The sequence below is a fragment of the Mustelus asterias genome, chromosome 14 (genome assembly GCF_964213995.1).
Source record: "Mustelus asterias chromosome 14, sMusAst1.hap1.1, whole genome shotgun sequence".
Classification (NCBI taxonomy): Eukaryota; Metazoa; Chordata; class Chondrichthyes; order Carcharhiniformes; family Triakidae; genus Mustelus; species Mustelus asterias.
Window position 1 is genome coordinate 39,315,248 of NC_135814.1, and position 19,806 is coordinate 39,335,053.

The window sequence follows — 19,806 nt, forward strand, 5'->3', positions numbered from 1 at the left end:
TTTTGACGTGGATTTTGTAAATACCTTCCCTGCTCTTTGTGTGAACTTTGAATCGAATCGTTATTCAGAGTGAGGAATTAACACAGGTGTTAAGGAATGACTGTCACATGAATAGAGATTCTGTTCCCTTTTATTATCATAAATCTTACAGCACAGAATGTGACTTTTCAGTCCAAGGCAATTATCTGCCATGTTGTTGTGCAAGTAGGCTTGTGATGCTGTGAGTAGAAGAAGTACAGTATAATAGAATCATAGAATCCCTACTGTGCAGGAGGCCATTTGGCCCATCAAGTCTGCACCAACTCTCTGACAGAGTATCTTACCCAGGCCACCTACCCTGCCCTATCCCCAGAACCCCAGACATTTACCATCGCTAATCCATGTAACTTACACATTCTGGGGCATTAAGGGGTAATTTACCATGGCCAATCCATCTAACCTGCATATCATTTGGACACTAAGGGGCAATTTACCAGGATAGGATAATAGGATATTCCTAGGCATATGAAGTTATGAATGTCTAATCGATCAGTAGGAAGTTATGAAAAACAGGATCTTTATTTAACAGAAGTCTAATGGTGCAATGTCATTGTAAGCAATGACTTAATTAAGAAACAGATGATTAAAGTTAGCATTGCTCTAATTATATAAGTTTATATCTGTACAAAATGTGTCTTCAGCAATAAATAAAATATGAAACCCATAAATTTTAATGGTGTCTTTCCAGAGTCCTAGACATTGAAAAAGAAATGGCCATGTTTGCTTACTATTACATTGCAATAGGATTATCTGTCTTCTTCTTGGGCTACTGTCAGGTAGGTGTTTAATGCTGATTCTCATTTTCAACTGATCGTTTCCACTAATTGATCATCAATTATGGCATTGTTTCTAAGTTGAGAAATTTTGCGTTTTGCGATGTGCAAAGATAGGAGGCTATCGGCAATGTTCAAATCTCTTATGCTTTCTATTACTAAACAAGTTATGAATTATGTAGGAAGTACATTCAGCTACTCAAAATGGCCAACATCTTAAGTACTGATATCCACATATAAATGACTACTAACTTGGGGAATTTAAAGTCAGTGTTCACTTTGACCACTAGCTCTTTGTGGTTCCATGGAAAAGATTAGACAGGCTTTGTTAAGTTTTGACATGGATTTTGTAAATACTTTCCCTGCTCTTTGTGTGAACTTTGAATCGAATTGTTATTCAGAGTGAGGAATTGGCACAGGTGTTAAGGAATGACTGTCACATGAATAGAGACTCTGAATTGTTGTGTAACATGAACTCCAACCAGTTTTCCTATGTTACTCATTAATTCCACTGATTTGTAAGAGATCATTTCAATAAACTTGCTAGGCCGGATTTTCCAACCACGCCCGCATCTGGGATTCTCCAGTCTTGCTGCATTGAATGGAGATTTGTCTGAGTGACAAATTCTCTGTTCTTGCTGGCAGCAGCAGTGTCATAGAGTCATAGAGTTATAGGGTCATAGAGGTTTACAGCATGGAAACAGGCCCTTCGGCCCAACTTGTCCATGCCGCCCTTTTTTTAAAACCCCTAAGCTAATCCCAATTGCCCGCATTTGGCCCATATCCCTCGATATCCATCATACCCATGTAACTATCTCAATGCTTTTTAAAAGACAAAATTGTACCCGCCTCTACTACTATCTCTGGCAGCTTGTTCCAGACACTCACCACCCTCTGTGTGAAAAAATTGCCCCTCTGGACACTTTTGTATCTCTCCCCTCTTACCTTAAACCTATGTCCTCAAGTTTTAGACTCCCCTACCTTTGGGAAAAGATATTGACTATCTAGCTGATCTGTGCCCCTCATTATTTTATAGGCCTCTATAAGATTACCCCTCAGCCTCCTATGCTCCAGAGCAAAAAGGCCCAGTCTATCCAGCCTTTCCTTATAACTCAATCCATCAAGTCCCGGTAGCATCCTAGTGGGGCATGAACAGCAAAGAATTCCTGCCATTATCTTCTGATAGAGTAGAAAAGCAAATCAAGTAAATTATACTTTGTTCAGTGATAGTAAATATCTTTTCTTAATTTACTATTTCACTAATAGGGAGAGGAACAGTATAGTAGTTATGCTAATTGGGCTCGTAATCCAGAGACTTGGATGTATGATCCAGAGAAAATTCTCCCCCAAGCAGCTGGGAAATTTAAATGCAATTAATTAAATCTGGAACTAAAAGCTAGTATCAGGAATGGTGACAATGTAACTACTAGTGTCACAAAAGCCCATCTAGTTCACTAATGCCCCTTAGAGAAGGAAATACACCATTCTTATCTGATCTGACATGGCCTTTATGTAAGTCCAGATTCACAGCAATGTGCTTGGTTCATAAGTGACCTTTGAAGTGGCTCAGCAAGCCATTCTGTTGACAAGAAGGTGGTTCACTGTCACCTTTATAAGAGCAATTAAGGATAGGCAATAAATGTTGACCTTGTTAGTGATGCCATACCCTGTGAATGAATAAAAAAGGAAGTTGTGTGAGTTAACAAGTTTTGTATTTTCAGTTTGATGGAATTATATTTCAATTTTGCAGTATTTCACTGGGTCACTGAAAAGCACAGGGCAGCACGGTGCACAGTGCTTAGCACTGCTGCCTCACAGCGCCAGGGCTCCGGATTCAAATCCTGGCTTGGGTCACTGTCTGTGCAGAGTCTGCACATTCTCCTCGTGTCTGCGTGGGTTTCCACTGGATGCTTCGGTTTCCTCCCACGGTCCGAAAGACGTGCCGGTTAGGTGCATTGGCCATGCTAAATTCTCCTTCAGTGCACCCGAGCAGGTGCCAGAGTGTAGTGACTAGGGAATTTTCACAGTAACTTCAATGCAGTGTTAATGTAAGCCTACTTGTGACACTAATAAATAAACTTAAACTTATACTTTCTATTTCAAGAAAAAAACTGACAATCTCAAGAAGTCCGCTAAAACTGAATGAGCCTGAGACTCCTGGGACTGAAAGGTTGTCAGTTGCTCCAATAATGGCACTCACTGGTCATTTGCCTCACAAGAGAGCCAAAAATTTCAGAGCAGCAACTCAAGACTCTATTGGGGTCATATATAGATTCTGGCTAAAGATCTAAGATGTTTCTAACAAATAATTACTTCCTCGTGATGCCATTAAGAAAGTGTCATTGCGGGCCCCACTTCTGCCAAAATTTTATCCTGACACTCAACAGGCAACCTGCCCTCAGGGCATAAGGACTTTAGCAGATGACATTAGTCCCATCTACTCCATTGGGAAGGGGAGCACAGATGCAAGCAGCAACCATTCCCACACCCAGCACAGCCCCATCCCTCACATCATCAAAACTTTTCATTTTGAAAAAGAAACAAAAACTGGGTAGAGTCTGGTCCTGTCCAAATTCTGTCTCTCTGCCCCACGTAACTATAAAAGGGCAGAGGGATCTGGGTGTCCACGTACATGAATTTAAAAGTTAGCATAAAGAGACAGCAAATAATTGGAAAGGCAAATGGAATGTTGGACTTTATTGCAAGGAGAATGCAGTATCAAAGTAGGAATCAACTTGCTACAACGATACAGGACACTGGAGAGAGGCACATAGTGTATTGTGTACAGTTTCCATTTGTTTAATTAAGGACGCAGTTCAGAGAATATTCACTAGATTGATTCCTGGGATAAAGGTGCAGGTGTAGACTCATTGGAGTTTAGAGGAGTGAGAGGTGTTCTTATTGAAACATAAGATTCTGCGAGGGCTTGACAGGCTAGGTGCCAAGATGATATTTTTCCTCATGAAGAAATCTAGAATTAGGGAGCTCAGTTTCAGAATAACGGGTCCCCCATTTAAGATGGAGATGAGAAGGAATTTATTTTCTCAGATGGTTGTTAATCTTTGAAATTTTCTACCCCGCTGGAGTGAAGGGGGGGCCATGGAGGCCCCCGAGGAGGTCAGGGGTAAGAGGGGTGTAAGGGGACATGCCCCCAGGCATTGCCAGTTTGGTAGTGCCAGCCTGGCTCCCTGGCACCGACCAAGGGGCAAAGTGGCACTACTCACTTGCATTGGGCAGTGCCAAGGGGGCAGGGACGGGGGATCGTCGGCCGAGAGAGTGAGGCCAGCGATCGGAACCAGCCATCAGGGTGGTGGGAAGGAAAGTTCACCCTGCCAGGTGGTTGGGACTATTTGGGGTGGGGTCGGGCTGTAGCGGGGAGGGTCAGGGCTGCCGGTGGGCCGGGAGGTCAGAGCTGGCCTAGATATGTCTGGGGTTCCAGTGATCTGGCTGTGGGGGGGGGATCGGAGGGGCAGTGATGCAGGGTTGCAGCGCTGGCCAGCAGTCGAGCTGGCCAGCGATTGGGAGGCGGCAGTGCGGGGCTACTGAGTATGCGCTGATCTCCGCACTGACAGATCGGCACACGCGCAGTGGCCCACTCAGCGCTATGCTGCCGGCTTCTCGAGTAAGAATAGGCCCCGCCCCCTGATTTTTAATGATTCACACTAGGTCACTCTGCAGTGCACAGTGTGTGGAAGATTCATTTTGAAACTCCCACTGAATAAACCAACACGATTTACTCCAGCTGTTACGCGAATTCAACAATTAGAATTGTGTTGGGAGAATCACCCCATCATCTTTAGGAACCAAGCTCAGACTTCCCAAGTTCATTTCATACAGAACACCTCTATCTGGCAGGGAGAGAGGAGACTTTTCTTTCCATCATTCTGGTTTGAATTGAAATTCTGATGTAAAGATACAGCATGTCGCTGAACCCCTAAACACACAGTCTCACTCCCAACACATATGAGAAAAACTGAAGGTAGGATTAAGAACGAATCTGCTTTCCTAATTTTGTTATATCTACCTTTGCAAGATATGCTTCTGGGTCACAGCAGCGGCCCGACAGGTTCAGAAAATAAGAAAAGCTTACTTCAAGCAAATTATGAGAATGGAGATTGGTTGGTTTGACTGTAATTCTGCTGGAGAACTGAACACAAGGATGTCAGAGTACGTATGTCATTTAACTTCCTCGAGCAGCTTTACTTTGGCTATAAAAATAACTGCTCCAATACAGATTTATACTGGGTATACAGTTAATAACACAAATAATAATTACAACTTAAAAATAGAAGTTACGGAGATAGGCTTTAAATAATTCACTTGTTTTACATTATGTATGCTGTACACTAGAATAAGTTATAATTTCAGCTCGTGAATTATGTTTGAACTGCTATCAACAACCATACTATATCATTATAGCTGGGCAATCAGAAGGCAGATTTGTCATTGTTAAATAACATTTTAACATTGAGCCTGAAAGAGGAAAACATTCTCCGGGTTCCTCCATTACAACAGTGACTGCACTTCAGAAAGTATTTCATTGCCTGTAAAGTACTTAGGGAGATCCTGGGATTGTGAAAAGCACTGTAGAAATGCAAGGTTTTCACTCTCTCTCTCTCTCACACCTATGTGTAGTAAAATTCCTATTGCAATCAAAAAGATTTTCACCTTGGCCAGACACCAGCTAGATGACGAGCAATGGACAATCTAATTGGGTCCCCTCACCTCATGCCCTCAGTGAGAATCATAGAATCCCTACGGTGCAGAAGGAGGCCATTCAGCCCATCGAGCCTGCACCGACAATCCCACCCAGGCCCTGTCCCGTAACTGCAAATATTTATCCTGATAATCCCCCTGACACCAAGGGTCAATTTAGCATGGCCAGTCAACCTAAACTGCACATCTTTGGAGTGCCATGAGTCACCTTTGGAATGTCAAGAAGAATCATGAGTTATTTTGATGGCCAGACCTCATTTTCATCATGCCAGCAAGCTGAGCACTAAATAAGAGCCAAGAGATTGATTGAGGGGCAGCACTCAATCCAGCAACTCCTTTCTGCTGCTAAATTGGAAGTTCAACATTAAAAGGTTGAAATAGGGAGGAGTGGCATGGAGGGGCTACTTGCAGGCTGGAACATTTTGGTAGGACCAGGAGGAACATACATTGTCTAAGCTGATTAGGCTGCTCAATGCTACGGGGCATTACCTTTGTTACATCAAAATCTCATTGGGTTCCTTCACACTACCAGGAGCCCAATTTGCATATTTTAATTCACCTCACACCTGAAGAATGAGCCAAGTCCCTGCCAAATGGATTAGGAGTGGGAACATGCGGCAAATTCTGTTTCTTCATTTTTAGAACCCTCCTGTTCTGTTCCCATCCGAAAACTAGGTGAAAATCACTGAAGCCATTCATGATGTTGCCACATTGAATATTTATTTCCTCACAGTGTCTTTGGTTTTAAGCCCTTTTATTCCCCATTATTTTCCTCCATCGTTGCAAGAAAATAAATGATCTCCATTCTTTGCCTCAGCATAATGGTCCAGCTGATATCCAATACTTTCCACATGGGAATTGCAGACATTAGTTTGTCCTATTGCTTCATTGTACAGAGATTGCAAAATGCAACCATCGCTTAAAATTGATGAGTGAGTCGGAACAAGGTTATGCCCAGACTGCAGCATAAGTAGAGATCGCTTATGGAAGACATGAAATCATTTGCTAAATATAGATACTTCATAATTATTTGTTATTGCTGTCAGATATCAGTGCACAGTTTGGATATGATTGCAGTTGTTGTCTTTGATTTACTTGACCTTACAGCAACAGCTCTGCAGTCGAATGACGCAGAGCTGAAGACCTTTTCTCAACCAATAATTAAGCTTGAAATTTACCATATATGTGTGGGTGCAGGATGAGGGTGTCATGTGTTTGTTAGTCAGTATTCTTTAATTATAACAATAATCTGATTGTTCTTCAGCATTGCAACTCTGTCGAGACATTTTGATGAGCACGCGTGCTTTGAATGTTCTTCATATTTTTACAGTGATATTAATAAAATCAATGATGCTATCGCTGATCAAGTTGGGATTTTTATTCAACGTTTCACGACTTTTGTCAGTGGATTCCTCCTAGGATTTGTTAGCGGTTGGAAGCTTACACTGATTATTATTGCAATCAGTCCGCTGATTGGTCTTGGAGCTGCTCTCATGGCATTGGTGAGCAAATAATTGCATACACAACAATTTTTGCCATAACTGTGCATCCATCACATACTCAAGACCTCAGACTCCAATTACTCGTCAGTGCTCAGCTTGTCAATGTGAAAGAGAATAAACAAGCCCCTTGTGACATTGATTCAACAGCTTAATAATATTATGTTTTTCAGGTTACATAGAATATACAGCACAGAAATAGACCATTTGACCCAACTGCTCTGTGTCAGTGTTCATACTCTACACACCTTCCACCCTACTTGATCTAATCCTATCAGCAAACCTTGCTATGCCATTCTCCCTACTGCATTTATCTAACTTCCCCTTAAAAGCATTCATCAAATTGATAATTCCACTTCTGCTTGTTCTTAGGAGTAGAAAGTGCAAGTAGGATAATTACATCTGGGCTCTTTGTGCTGAATGTTAACTAGGGATATGTATGTAATGGGAAGAGTGTTCACTTTCAAACAAATGGGGACTGATTCTCCCTGTGCTGTTTTTTTAATGCAATGGGCGGGGAGATTCGAGCAGTGGTCGATTCGCGATGGGCGTCCGGGCCTCCGCACGTCTCCCAGCACTGGATTTCTGGCGCCATCAGCTCCGCGCCGATTTCCAGCACAGAGCTGCCTAATATATGCAGCAGGTAATTTTAATATAATTTCAATCCAATTTGCGGGCCTGGAACTGAAATCTCAGTTTCCACTGGCTTCTCCCCCACCGCCAGGAGTGGTTCACTCCAGCGGGGTTTACTATAGTTCCCCACTTGCAGGGAGCTAGTGGCCCGACCCTGCTGGAGTGAAGGGGGGGCAATCAAGCCCCCCAGAGGGTTGGGCATTACCACCTTGGCAGTGCCAGCCTGGGCCCCCAGCCCTGCCCAAGGGGCAAAGTGCCAATGCCCAGGGGACATCCGGGCACTGCCCACCAGGCATCAGGCAGTACCAAAGAGGTAGGGCCTAATGGGGTGGAATCTGGTGGGGGGCCTCTGTGTGGGGGGGAGGGGGTGATCTGTGGGTGTGGGGAGGTCCCACTGCCACTGTGCAGTCGGGATTGGTGGGGGAGGGAGGGAGGCCAGCGATCGGGGCTGGCCATTGGGGTGGGTGAGCAACTTGCTGCGGGGGGGTCGGTTGGCACTATGGTGGGAGCGATCAGGACTGCTGGAGCTGGGGATTGACGGGTGGAGGTGGGAGATTGAGGTGGGCCGGGGGTGGTAGGGGTCATGGCTGGGCCTGGGATTGGACCATGGGGGGCTGGGTAAGGTAGGGCAGCAATGCGGGGGTCGTGGGGCTGGCCAGCGATTGAGATGGCCAGCAATCGGGAGGCCGGCAGAAAGGGGCCACTATGTATGTGCTGATCTTGGCACTGATAGATCGACGTATGTGCAGTGGCCCACTCGGCGCTATGTTGCCAGCCTCTTCAGCGGGAATAGGCACCACCTCCTGATTTTTAATAATATCCACGCTAGTGCACTCTGCAGCACACAGAGTGTGGGAGATTAATTTTGAAACTCCCGCTTAAAAAACCAGCGTGATTTATTCCAGTCTTTACGCAAGTTCGACACTTGGAACTTTTTTGGGAGAATCCCACCCATGTAATCTAAGACACTTTCCATTGACCAGGCATTATTGACAGTTGGAACCTAGAAGGTCAATATTGGTTCAGGACATAGATGAAGAATTCAGCTATTCAGCAAATTTACGGCTGGAAAGTCACTCAACCTTTTTAAAAAATGTTCCTAAAAAAACGGTGGAGGGGTCTGCCGTCGGGGCCAGCTGTCCCATCAGCTTATCCCACCCACTGTGCCACTCCGCCAAAAAATTGAGAAAATTCTCTTGACAGAAGCTACAAGACGCTTTGAGTGTTTCCAGCATTTCTGACTTTATGTGGGTGAAAAAGACTATTTAATTATAAGTGGCACAAGTTAATTACAAATCAGGCTTGATAATTTGTAGGTTATTTAATTTTAAGCTTTGGTAACTCTTACCAAAGTCTGAGGATTTCAGGAAGGAGACAGAAGGAAGAGGAAAATAGAAAAGCAGAGTAATTCTAATGGAGTTGGAGAAAATCATAGTTCCTCAATCTGGAATGTGGGTGGCACGGTGGCACAGTGGTTAGCAGTGCTGCTTCACAGCAGCAGGGACCCAGGTTCGATTCCTAACTTGGGTCACTGTCTGTGCGGAGTTTGCACGTTCTCCCCGTGTCTGCGTGGGTTTCCTCCGGGTGCACCAGTTTCCTCCCACATTCTGAAAGATGTGCTGGTTAGGTGCATTGACCCAAACAGGTGCCAGACTGTGGCGACTAGGGGAATTTCACAGTAACTTCATTGCAGTGTTAATGTAAGTCTTACTTGTGACTAATAAATAAACTTTACTTTGGAAATATTCAACAACAGGGTGAATGGCATGAGCTACTATGCACAGAGATGCTGCATATTGTAACTGTGGTAAACCACTGTTAGCTTATTACCTGTATATGTGACATGCTTGGACACATCCCTGCCGTCCCTACCCGAGACTCCTCCCCCCCACCAGTCCAGGTATAAAGGCGACTGCTCCCCACCCCCCTGCCTCAGTCTGGACCAGTTCATCAGCATGGGTGTGCTCCAAGTCTTTTGCTAATAAAAGCCTATTTGTTCTTGCATACAAACTAGTCTTTGCTCGATTGATGGTGCATCAGTAACATCATGATTAATTGGTTCTGGTGCATAAAAATAAAACTGGTCTAGGTTTTAGCTTTTGTTTGATGGTCAGGGGAGCAGCAAGAAAGTATTGCTGCAGCTATTCAATTATCTCATTAAAGATAAAATAGCGTAAAATATTTTAGAATTCATGAATCTTGTTGAGATTATATTGCTAATAGTAATTTTAACATTAGCTCTGGGTGTTTACTGCTGCACAACTTGTTGTTTCTCAATTGAATCAAAGTTACCTTTCATAATCCATCCATGACACTGCAATATTTTGAATGTTGAGTTTTACGTGCCTGGGCCTCAGTGCATGGGATCAAAGTTCCATTATTATTGTCAATAGATACTTAAAAGCTATTCCTGCATGCCAAACGCTAGAAGCAGGATAACAAACGGGCAAAGGTGTTCATATACACAATCTGTCAGCATGTAAATCAGACCTCTAGCAGTTAGGCAAACTGTTTATAACGTATCTCACACCTCCTGTGATCAACAGAGAATTTGAAACAGAAACAATGACACTTCGCTCAGTTTCACAAGCTATTTATTCCGATACTCACACACAAGTGTATAGTTATTCCATTCTCCAATCTCAGATAATAAGATCCTGTTGACAGTAAAAAGCTACCAGTCTGGGGAAGCTCTGGATTCAATACCTATCCAAAGAAATCGTCCTACTCCTTCAACTCACCTCTCTCTTCCTGAAAGCCTCATGCTCAAGACAAATGCCCTCCTAAACATCGTCAAGGCAACCACAATCTTATAGTTCAGCTGACTGCATAGTACTCCTGAATGCCTACCAGAACATTTTTCTCAGGATCCTGGCATTCAGATAGGCAGCAATTACATTTTAGCAGCATCAGCTCACACCAAGACGTCTAAAGAACAAGCTAAATGCACTGATTATAAAACATATACCTGAATGCTTAGTACATAAAGCTGCATATAATCACTCTGATCGCCACACTCAACAGCATCTTACTAATAACGAAGATCTTGTGTAATTATCAGAAAATAAGCTCTAAAACTGTTATGGCATATTCCTCACTTATACCTTGTTGTTCAATAACAATCTGTCAATCTCAGCATTGAAAAGTTCAACTGAACCTGCATTTACTGCCTTTTAGAAGAAAGAGGGTGGAATTTTCCAGTCTCCCCTGCTGTTGGTATAATGGCAGGCTGGGTGGGGACAATGAGAGTGCAAGTTTAGAGAAAGGTGGGGGAGGCTGGCAGTGACATGGGAAGGAGAGGGTTTCATAGAATCCATCCGTACAGTGCAGAGAGAGGCCATTCAGCCCAACGGGTCTGCACCCAGCATCCTCCCAGGTCCATCCCTCCACTCTATCCCTGTAATCCCACACATTTACCATAGCTAATCCACCTAACCTACACATCTTTGGATATTAAAGGGCAATTTAGCACAGCTAATTCACCTAACCTGCGCATCTTTGGAGAGTAAGTAGTCTCACAACACCAGATTAAAGTCCAACAGATTAATTTGGTAGCACGAGCTTTCGGAGCGCTGCCCCTTCACCTTACCCCCCCACCCTCCGGTACCCAGTCCGATCGCGGCCCCCTGCTCCCCTTCCCCCCCACCAATCACACGCAGAGTGGCAGCGGACCCCCTGCCCCCCTGCCCCTGCCTCCCCCACTAGAGAGCCATCTGACCCACCTCCCTCCCCTCCACCAAAGAGCCATCTGACCCACCTCCCTCCCCTCCACCAGAGAGCCATCTGACCCGCTTCCCTCCCCCCCACTAGAGAGCCATCTGACCCACCTCCCTCCCCCCCCCACCAGAGAGCCATCTGACCCGCCTCCCTCCCCCTCACCAGAGAGCCATCTGACCCACCTCCCTCCCCTCCACCAGAGAGCCATCTGACCCACCTCCCTCCCCCCAGAGAGCCATCTGACCCACCTCCCTCCCCCCCACCAGAGAGCCATCTGACCCACCTCCTTCCCCTCCACCAGAGAGTCATCTGACCCACCTCCCTCCCCCCCACCAGAGAGCCATCTGACCCACCTCCCTCCCCTCCACCAGAGAGTCATCTGACCCGCCTCCCTCCCCCCTCACCAGAGAGCCATCTGACCCTCCTCCCTCCCCACCACCAATCTGAGTCAGAGAGCCGCCAGAAGCTCGGAACTTACCTCCTCATAAGCTGGAGCGCCCGAATCGAACCTTTGCGGACCCTATCGGTTTTGCGCCGAATCTGGACGGGCGAACGCGGTGGTAAAGGGGGGAAGTGCCGGTAAGTTTGGGCATGCAAATGCATTTAAATTGACGTCGCGCCTGTTTCAGGCACGGTAGGCCCTTGGTAAAGGGGGAACGGGTGCAGAGCTGGGCGCAGATCGCACTCCTCACTTCACTTCCGACTTTACCAAGTTTTTGCGCCCGAAAACGGGCGCAACGTGATGGCAAAATTGGGCCCTAAAGGGCAATTTAACATGGCTAATCCACCTAACCTGCACATGTTTGGACTGTGGGAGGAAACCGGAGCACCCGGAGGAAACCCACGCAGACACAGGGAGAACATGTCTCCTCCACACAGTCTCCCAAGGCGGAAATTGAACCCAGGTCACTGGCACTGTGAGGTCGCAGTGCTAACCACATTGGAGATGAAAGTACAAGCACTCAAGCCTTGCGATGGATGAGCTAGTACAGATCAGGAGCTGGAAAGGGCCGTGTTGGTTTGTGGGCAGGGGGAATGCTTGTGCAGAGGTGTGGATGGGTATGGAGGGGCTACCACGGAGCAAGAGGTCAGAGGAGTCAACGGTGGATTCCTGGGGGAAAACCTATGGTATCAGTGGTAGAAGGGAATGGTGATGGTTAAAGGGGGCATGGAACAGTTCCCATCCCTGCCTCTGCCACGGGACTTAGTACCAGAAGGGAAAATATTGCCCAAAGATCCATATTTCCACTACCGTGTTTGAGGGGGAAAAAAGCTTCTAACTACTACCTTTGGCAGCTCGTTTCAGCCACTCACCGCCCTCTGTGTGAAAATAATTGTCCCTCTGGACCCTTTTGTATCTCTCCCCTCTCACCTTAAACCTATGCCCTCTAGTTTTAGACTCCCCTACCTTTGGGAAAAGATGTTGACTATCTAGCTGTTTCTATGCCCCTCATTATTTTATAGACCTCTATAAGATCACCCCTAAGTCTCCTGTGCTCCAGGGAAAAAAGTCCCAGTCTATCCAGTTTCTCCTTATAACTCAAACCAGCAAGTCCTGGTAGCACCTGCAAGTTCTGTCTTCCACCTAAACTAATTTCAGCCAATGTTCTGAAGTTATTTCCAATTTCATGCAGTCTCATTTTTGCGAATAATTTTATCTAATATGTTTTGGAAGTCCATATAGACCACATCCATAATCATTTGGTATACATCCACAAAAAACGCAACCAGATTAGTCAGGCAAACTCCACAAATCCATGATCAGTTTGTACTTATTCAAGTGCTTAATTGCTCAATCTGTAATAATAGTTTCTCGTAACTCCCCTTCCAATGATGTTCATCTGACAGGTCTTTACTCTCCTGGTACCTCCTTCCCCACCGTCTTAAATTATTGCATTTATAGTCACAAATAACAGAAAATGCCAATGGGTTTTCTAAAGGGTTTTCTATGTCGGGCCCCAGACATTTTCATTTTCCAGGACATTTTCTAAAGCTCCTTAAAAAAACACTCAGTTTGCAAGATCCCTTTTGCTAAAGCTACAGTTGTTTTTTTTGCACTTGTGTAATAGCGCCAGTAAAAAATAAATATATGAAAGTAGAACATGAGTATGATTAATAAAAGGCTGCAAAAGGAACTCCGAATTTAGGTCTATTTCATAAGAATTTTATGCAGTACAACAGCTCAATCTGATTTCATATATCTGCAGTATCTATTATAATGCGAACTATTGAATATTTATATCAACCTACATACAAATGCATGTTTTAACAGTGAAAATAGTTGGTATACTGGGAATAATATTAACTATAATTGTGTTGCAGTCTGTCTCAAAACTGACTAGTCTTGGACTAAAGGCATATGCGAAAGCTGGTGCTGTAGCAGATGAAGTGCTTTCGTCTATCAGAACAGTGGCCGCATTCAGTGGTGAGAAAAAAGAGGTGGAAAGGTTAGTTACCATGATACAATTGTCCATTTCCTTATTGCTTCAGTTATTACAAGATTGTCCTTTTGTTTATTGCTTCAGTTATTAATAAAAAATGAAAAAAGTTATATGATACATACAGTTTATTTATTATTGTCACAAGTAGGCTGATATTAACATTGCAATGAAGTTACTGTGAAAATCCCCTAGTCGCCACATTCCTGTTCGGGTACACTGAGAGAGAATTTAGCATGGCCAATGCACCTAACCAGCATGTCTTTTGGACTGTGGGAGGAAACTGGAGCACCTGGAGGAAACCCACGCAGACACAGGGAGAATGTGCAGACTCCGCACAGACCCAAGCAGGGAATCGAACCTGGGTCCTTGGCACTTTGAGGCCGCAGTGCTAACCGTTGTGCCACCGTGCCACCTGTGAAGCCTGTATTGAAGATTACAAACCCATAGTCCAAATGATAGGTCGGAATTTATACTGACAAACATAAGAAAGGGTCAGGGATGCGGGAATGCCCCAAGGTCCAGAATTTAGTTCGACAGTTTTCAACATTTCCTTAATATCCTGTTTCGGATATTAGGAAATGTTAAAAAATGTTCTGCAAAATAAAATAATATGCCAGTGAAATAATTATTCATTCATTCTTGATGGATTCAAAGTTCACGGGCACCACACGGCTTTTTATATTTTTAATGAATGAATAATGTAAATTCATTGATAGAACAAACCATTGTGTGCTTGTGCTCTGCAGAATATTTATTATTTCAAAATTGATTATGCAGATATGACAAAAACTTGGTGTTCGCTCAACGCTGGGGTATTAGGAAAGGCATGATCGTGGGATTTTTCACAGGCTACATGTGGATGATAATCTTCTTCTGCTATGCTCTAGCATTTTGGTATGGGTCTCAGCTCGTCATAGAGCAGAATGAATATACACCTGGAGGTCTTTTACAGGTATATCTATAGAATAATGTCCAATTATTAATTGACATTTAATAAAGTCCTAATGAATATCAAAGAAAACTTTAAACCAAAGACAAATAGGGTACATTTTTACCTTGTTGCCCACAGAATCAGCTATAATCTTATTGACTGGCAGAGCAGGCTCAAGGGCCTACTCCTAATTTGCATGTTCATAGGTGTAAAGCTTGCTTTGCAGATCAGCTGCTTTAATTTTTAATGTATAACTTTTAGTATATAGCTTCATATTTACTTAGGCAAATACAGAACATACATCATGATTTTATGGCAGAGTAATTGACTCCACATGTGTTTCTGTTTCAAAAATCATTAAATCTGAAGTGGGTCGCTCCAAAATCAATGTGATCCTTCACACTCCTCCCTCAAAATGTATTGACAACTTCCAATTTGTCCAGGGTACCTGCTTGAAATAGACATTAGGCATACTGATTATGCAAATCAGCACCCAAACACATTTTAGGACCCCTCACCAAACTCAACATCACCTTGGCAGAGCATAAACTGCATGTCCTCCATTTCAGTATTTTTCTGGTTTACAGTGGCTTAACCAGCATTTCTTCAAGAGACTTCTCCCCACAAGTCACCTTCTTATCCTGTAATGCAGAAAGGTTATTCCTCTTGGCTCCAGTTAAACATTTGAGATGGTTGCCAGTCCTGCTCACCTCACCGCCCCCTTCCAGCAATTTTTCATGGGCTAGTTCAATATTGGAGCTGACCAAACTTCCTAAGCCCCAACCGAAGGCCCGATTGGCCTCTGCAGCTTGTGTAGAGGTGAGGTTTCCATTCTCTCCTCCAGAGAATGTGAGTTAGTGCAGTCTCATCATCTGAAAGATTTTTGAAAGTAATTTTTCAGTGCGAACTATTATTTCCCTATTTCATAAATATTCAGACATAAAAGTTAACTTTAGAGTGATCTTTCAGTGTTTTATTTTAGGTGTTCCTGGGAGTACTAGTCGCGGCTATGAATCTTGGTCAGGCTTCACCTTGCTTGGAGACATTTGCCTCTGGCCGTGGCGCTGCCACAAATATATTTGAAACTATAGACCGAGTGAGTTGATGAATTATTATTATTATTCAGGTCTTTAGTTCAGATTACAATGGTGTGAATTCAACAAACTCGCGTCATAAATTAATTCTTCCTAGGAGCCTGAGATTGACTGCATGTCAGAAGAAGGATACAAGCTGAATAAAGTAAAAGGCGATATTGAATTCCACAATGTGAGCTTCAATTATCCCTCCAGGCCAGAAGTCAAGGTATTCTCTGAAACATGTTTTTGTTCTTTAAAAAAACACAGGTGATATTTGCTCTGCAGTCATAGTGAAATAATTGCCAATGCAAAGGATCAAAGTGCTTAACTAATGTGATAATAAGTAAAATCAGAAGCATTCTTATAGCATGTTGGTACTGAATTTTCTTCCTGTCTTCAGCATTTACATTATTACACCAGTATTGTGTTAAAAAAAAAGGTTGAGCAAACTCAATATAGCTGGCTTATGCCATTGATGCACTAAATTGTGAAAAGGTGAAAATGCCAGACAAAATGTCCATCTGGTCTATTTAGCCTGTCCCATATTGTTGTGGTGCCAAATTCAGATATTCCCCATCCACCCAGAGCTATTTGGTCTCCTAAGAGAATGAAAAATCAGATAAAGGTTACAATGGGCAGGATTTTCTGGCCATGCTCACCCCACGACCGGAAAATCCCACCCGACATCGACGGACCTTTAGATGATCCATGTCCTGGCCGCTATGATTCTTGTGACGGGCGAGATGGGAAAATCCCACCCTCAGGCGGGAAGAGAGTCTGGGATATTTCCTCTTCAGCCTTGTTAGGCAAGCAAACCAGTGCAAGTTCTCTGTGCTGTTATAACTTTATGATATCACAGAGACCAATATTTAATTCATTGGATACTCATCTCTCGTACAAGGTAATCTCTCAGCCAGAAACAAAGCTAGCTCTGAATACAGTAAGTTCACTCTTCCACAGCTGTGCTCTTCTCTGGGAAGCCATTCTACTTCTGCCCTTACATGATTTGTAAACATGAACCCTGGTCCTCCATAATTTATTCTTCTGAAATAATAATCCCCAATGACTGCTTTGTGCATCATAACTATAATTGATACTGAGCTAATAGACATGTAGTTACCTGGTTCTGCCTTTTTTTAAATTTGGAACTATGTCAGTATCTTTTTTTGATCTTTTTGGTCGATTTGCCCAAGCCATAGGTGCCCAAGCCCACAGCAGCAACATTTATCTGTTTGTATTAATCCCCTGCTTTAGACTATTTATGCACCCTGAGAAAGTTAGACCCAAATTAAACATGTTCAGCTGCTGCCCCACCCATCTCCACCCATTCATCCTCCTTGGCTTCAATGGGTGTGTAGCAATGGGTCACTGGAGTGAAATCTCCATGGAGCATGTCTGGGTGAGATATATATATGGGGGTTTTGGGTTGCCCAAGCTTCAGAAGCCCCCTCTCGGCCTTACTGGTGGGGTCCAGAGGAGTGCAAAGCATAACATCTGGCACCAGTTTGGCTGCAGGAGCTGCCAGAACATGCTCCATCATGGGGCACACACACACAAAAATAAACTGAGGGACAATTTTACCATGGCCAAGCCATCTAATCTGCATGTTTTTGGACTGTGGGAGGAAACCAACACTCCTGGCGAAAGCCCCCACAAACACGGGGAGAACGTACAAACTCCACACTAACAGATACCGAAGGCCAGAATTGAATGCAGGTCTCTGGAACTATGAGGCAGCAGTCAGATGGTGTGCATCTCATTTCCCTCACCTTCACGTAGCACGGTGGCACAATAGTTAGCACTGCTGCCTCACAGTGCCAGGGACCCTGGTTCGATTCCCGGCTTGGATCACTGTCTGTGTGAAGTTTGCACATTCTCCCCGTGTTGGCGTGGGTTTCCTCCAGATGGTCCGGTTTCCTCCCACAGTCCAAAGATGTGTGGGTTAGGTGGATTGGCCATGCTAAATTGATCCTTAGGGCCCGATTTTACCAAAGATTTGCGCCCGTTTTCGGGCGCGAAATCGCGATAAAGTCGGGTGTCGGGCCTTTAACGCGATCTGCACCCGAATTCGAGCAAATCGCAGCTTTACCGACACCCGATTCAGGCACAGGTCTGGTCCGTGCCCGAACCGCGCACCGAACTCTACTGCCAAATCCCACTTTACCGTCTTCTGGTCCGTTCTGGATCCGCGCTGTAAGCGACCTGCAGAATAAAAATCTGAAGCGGATTCCTATTCTGCAGGGGAACCTCCAAAGCCCATCCTCCTCGACCATCCTTCGCAGACCCCCCCGCTACCCACCCCGGCAGACCCCCCCTCCCCCCCGGGATCAGACCCCCCTGGGAGGCAGGCCCCCCGCCCCCCCCCCCCCCCCCCCCCCCCCCGGGATCGGACCCCCTGGGAGGCAGGCCCCCCTCAGCAGAGCACACCCCCAAACTACCTCAATCGCTGGTCTCCCTCCACCACCCTTCCGACCCACAGTCCTTCGAGAGCCTGCAGCACCTTCCTGGCCTTCCGCTGGCATCCGCCGGAGGAGGGGGGCGGGCTCAGATGGATCTCAGGTTGGGGGGAAGGATGGACTTGGGAGAATCTTGCAAACTGAAAATAATGTAGCATCCTCTTTGTGCTGCCTAATTATCTATGGGAAAGGTAATTAAACGACAGTGTCCTAGTGAGCAATTAGTGACCTATATAACACATTTGTGATCTGTAACTGGATTGTTAATGTCCCTGTACCATGAGCCAGGTGCTCAAATGTTCAGAGTCATGTGGTGAACTTGGAAGAATTGTCCCTGTGGTGGAACTTGGTTGGAAATAAGATTCAAGGAGATTACTAAATCTGGGAAATCAACCATAGTGAAAAGAAGTTTGTATTGGCAACTCTTCTCTCACATTCCGTGGCAGATGTGCCCCTACTTATGAATGTGATTTGCATGGGCAACGTTGGGTGCAGCTAATCTGTCTCTGGAGCAGCCTTGGATCCTTTCTTTCATCTTGTTTTCATCTGAACATTGCACAGAATTAGAGGAATTCCCTTTGGAAGATAATGTCAAAATTATAATCGCAGGCACTAAAAACCTGACAGTCAAAAATTTGGGAAAATATATATATTTTTTAATATTTTCCCAAATTTTAAGGAGGTAAAGAGACTTGAAGAGCCTCCGAATTTATGATTTCTCACTCATGGAATATTTTTCTTTAACCCACTCTTTGTGGATTACGCTCACAGATCTACAATTTTTCTTCCTCCACATAGTGCGGCAGTCTCATCCAATCCTTACCAACAACCGCGCCCCCACCCCCAACTCTTTCCCTCCAAAGAAGGTATGGAAATTCCCTGGGGATTTCTCATAGATTCCATGCCATGCTATGGAAGAGCAGCACAAAGGTTATGGGAGTAAGATTCACAGCATCCTGTCATAAAGGTGTGCTTTATTCCAAACAATGATTTTTAATCCTCTGGCTGGAATCCTGAATTTAACTTTTTAAAACAAATCTTTTACAAAAAACAGAGGTTGAAGAGCCCAACATGGCTAACTACAATTTGCATTACTCTCTGTTCCACAATGGAGTAGTTAAAAGCCAAATATTGTGGATACTGGAATCGGAAACAAAAACAGAAAATCTCAGCCGGTCTGACAGCATCTATGGACAGAGAACAGATCCAACGTTTTGTTTTGAGTCTAGATGCCCTTCATCAGAGCTAAAGACAAAGAAAATAAGACAAAGATTTATATTGTAAGGATGATGTCATAGATAAAAGGTGAAAGGGAATGTTAATGGTGGTTATAAAGGCTGAGAATGGTGCTAATGGCATCCATTGCACTCTGTCTATAGCTGTCTATTGCATTGGCTGCTCCCAATGCGGTCTATTCTACATCAGAGAGACCAAAGGCAGACTAGGTGACCGGTTTGCAGAACACTTTCGGTCCGCCTGCAAGCAGGACCTAGACCTTCCTGTTGCTTGCCATTTTAGCACACCA

General features: G+C 44.4%; 1 protein-coding gene across 1 annotated transcript in view; it reads left to right on the top strand.

The window, feature by feature from the left end:
• Window positions 1-19,806, top strand: part of abcb11b (ATP-binding cassette, sub-family B (MDR/TAP), member 11b) — an 89,105-nt gene that overhangs the window by 21,324 nt on the left and 47,975 nt on the right. The window contains exons 7-13 of the mRNA XM_078228198.1: window positions 728-815; window positions 4,846-4,979; window positions 6,859-7,030; window positions 13,700-13,824; window positions 14,596-14,770; window positions 15,732-15,845; window positions 15,941-16,051. Coding sequence (XP_078084324.1) covers window positions 728-815; window positions 4,846-4,979; window positions 6,859-7,030; window positions 13,700-13,824; window positions 14,596-14,770; window positions 15,732-15,845; window positions 15,941-16,051 — 919 coding nt within the window. The remainder of the gene's footprint in view (window positions 1-727; window positions 816-4,845; window positions 4,980-6,858; window positions 7,031-13,699; window positions 13,825-14,595; window positions 14,771-15,731; window positions 15,846-15,940; window positions 16,052-19,806) is intronic.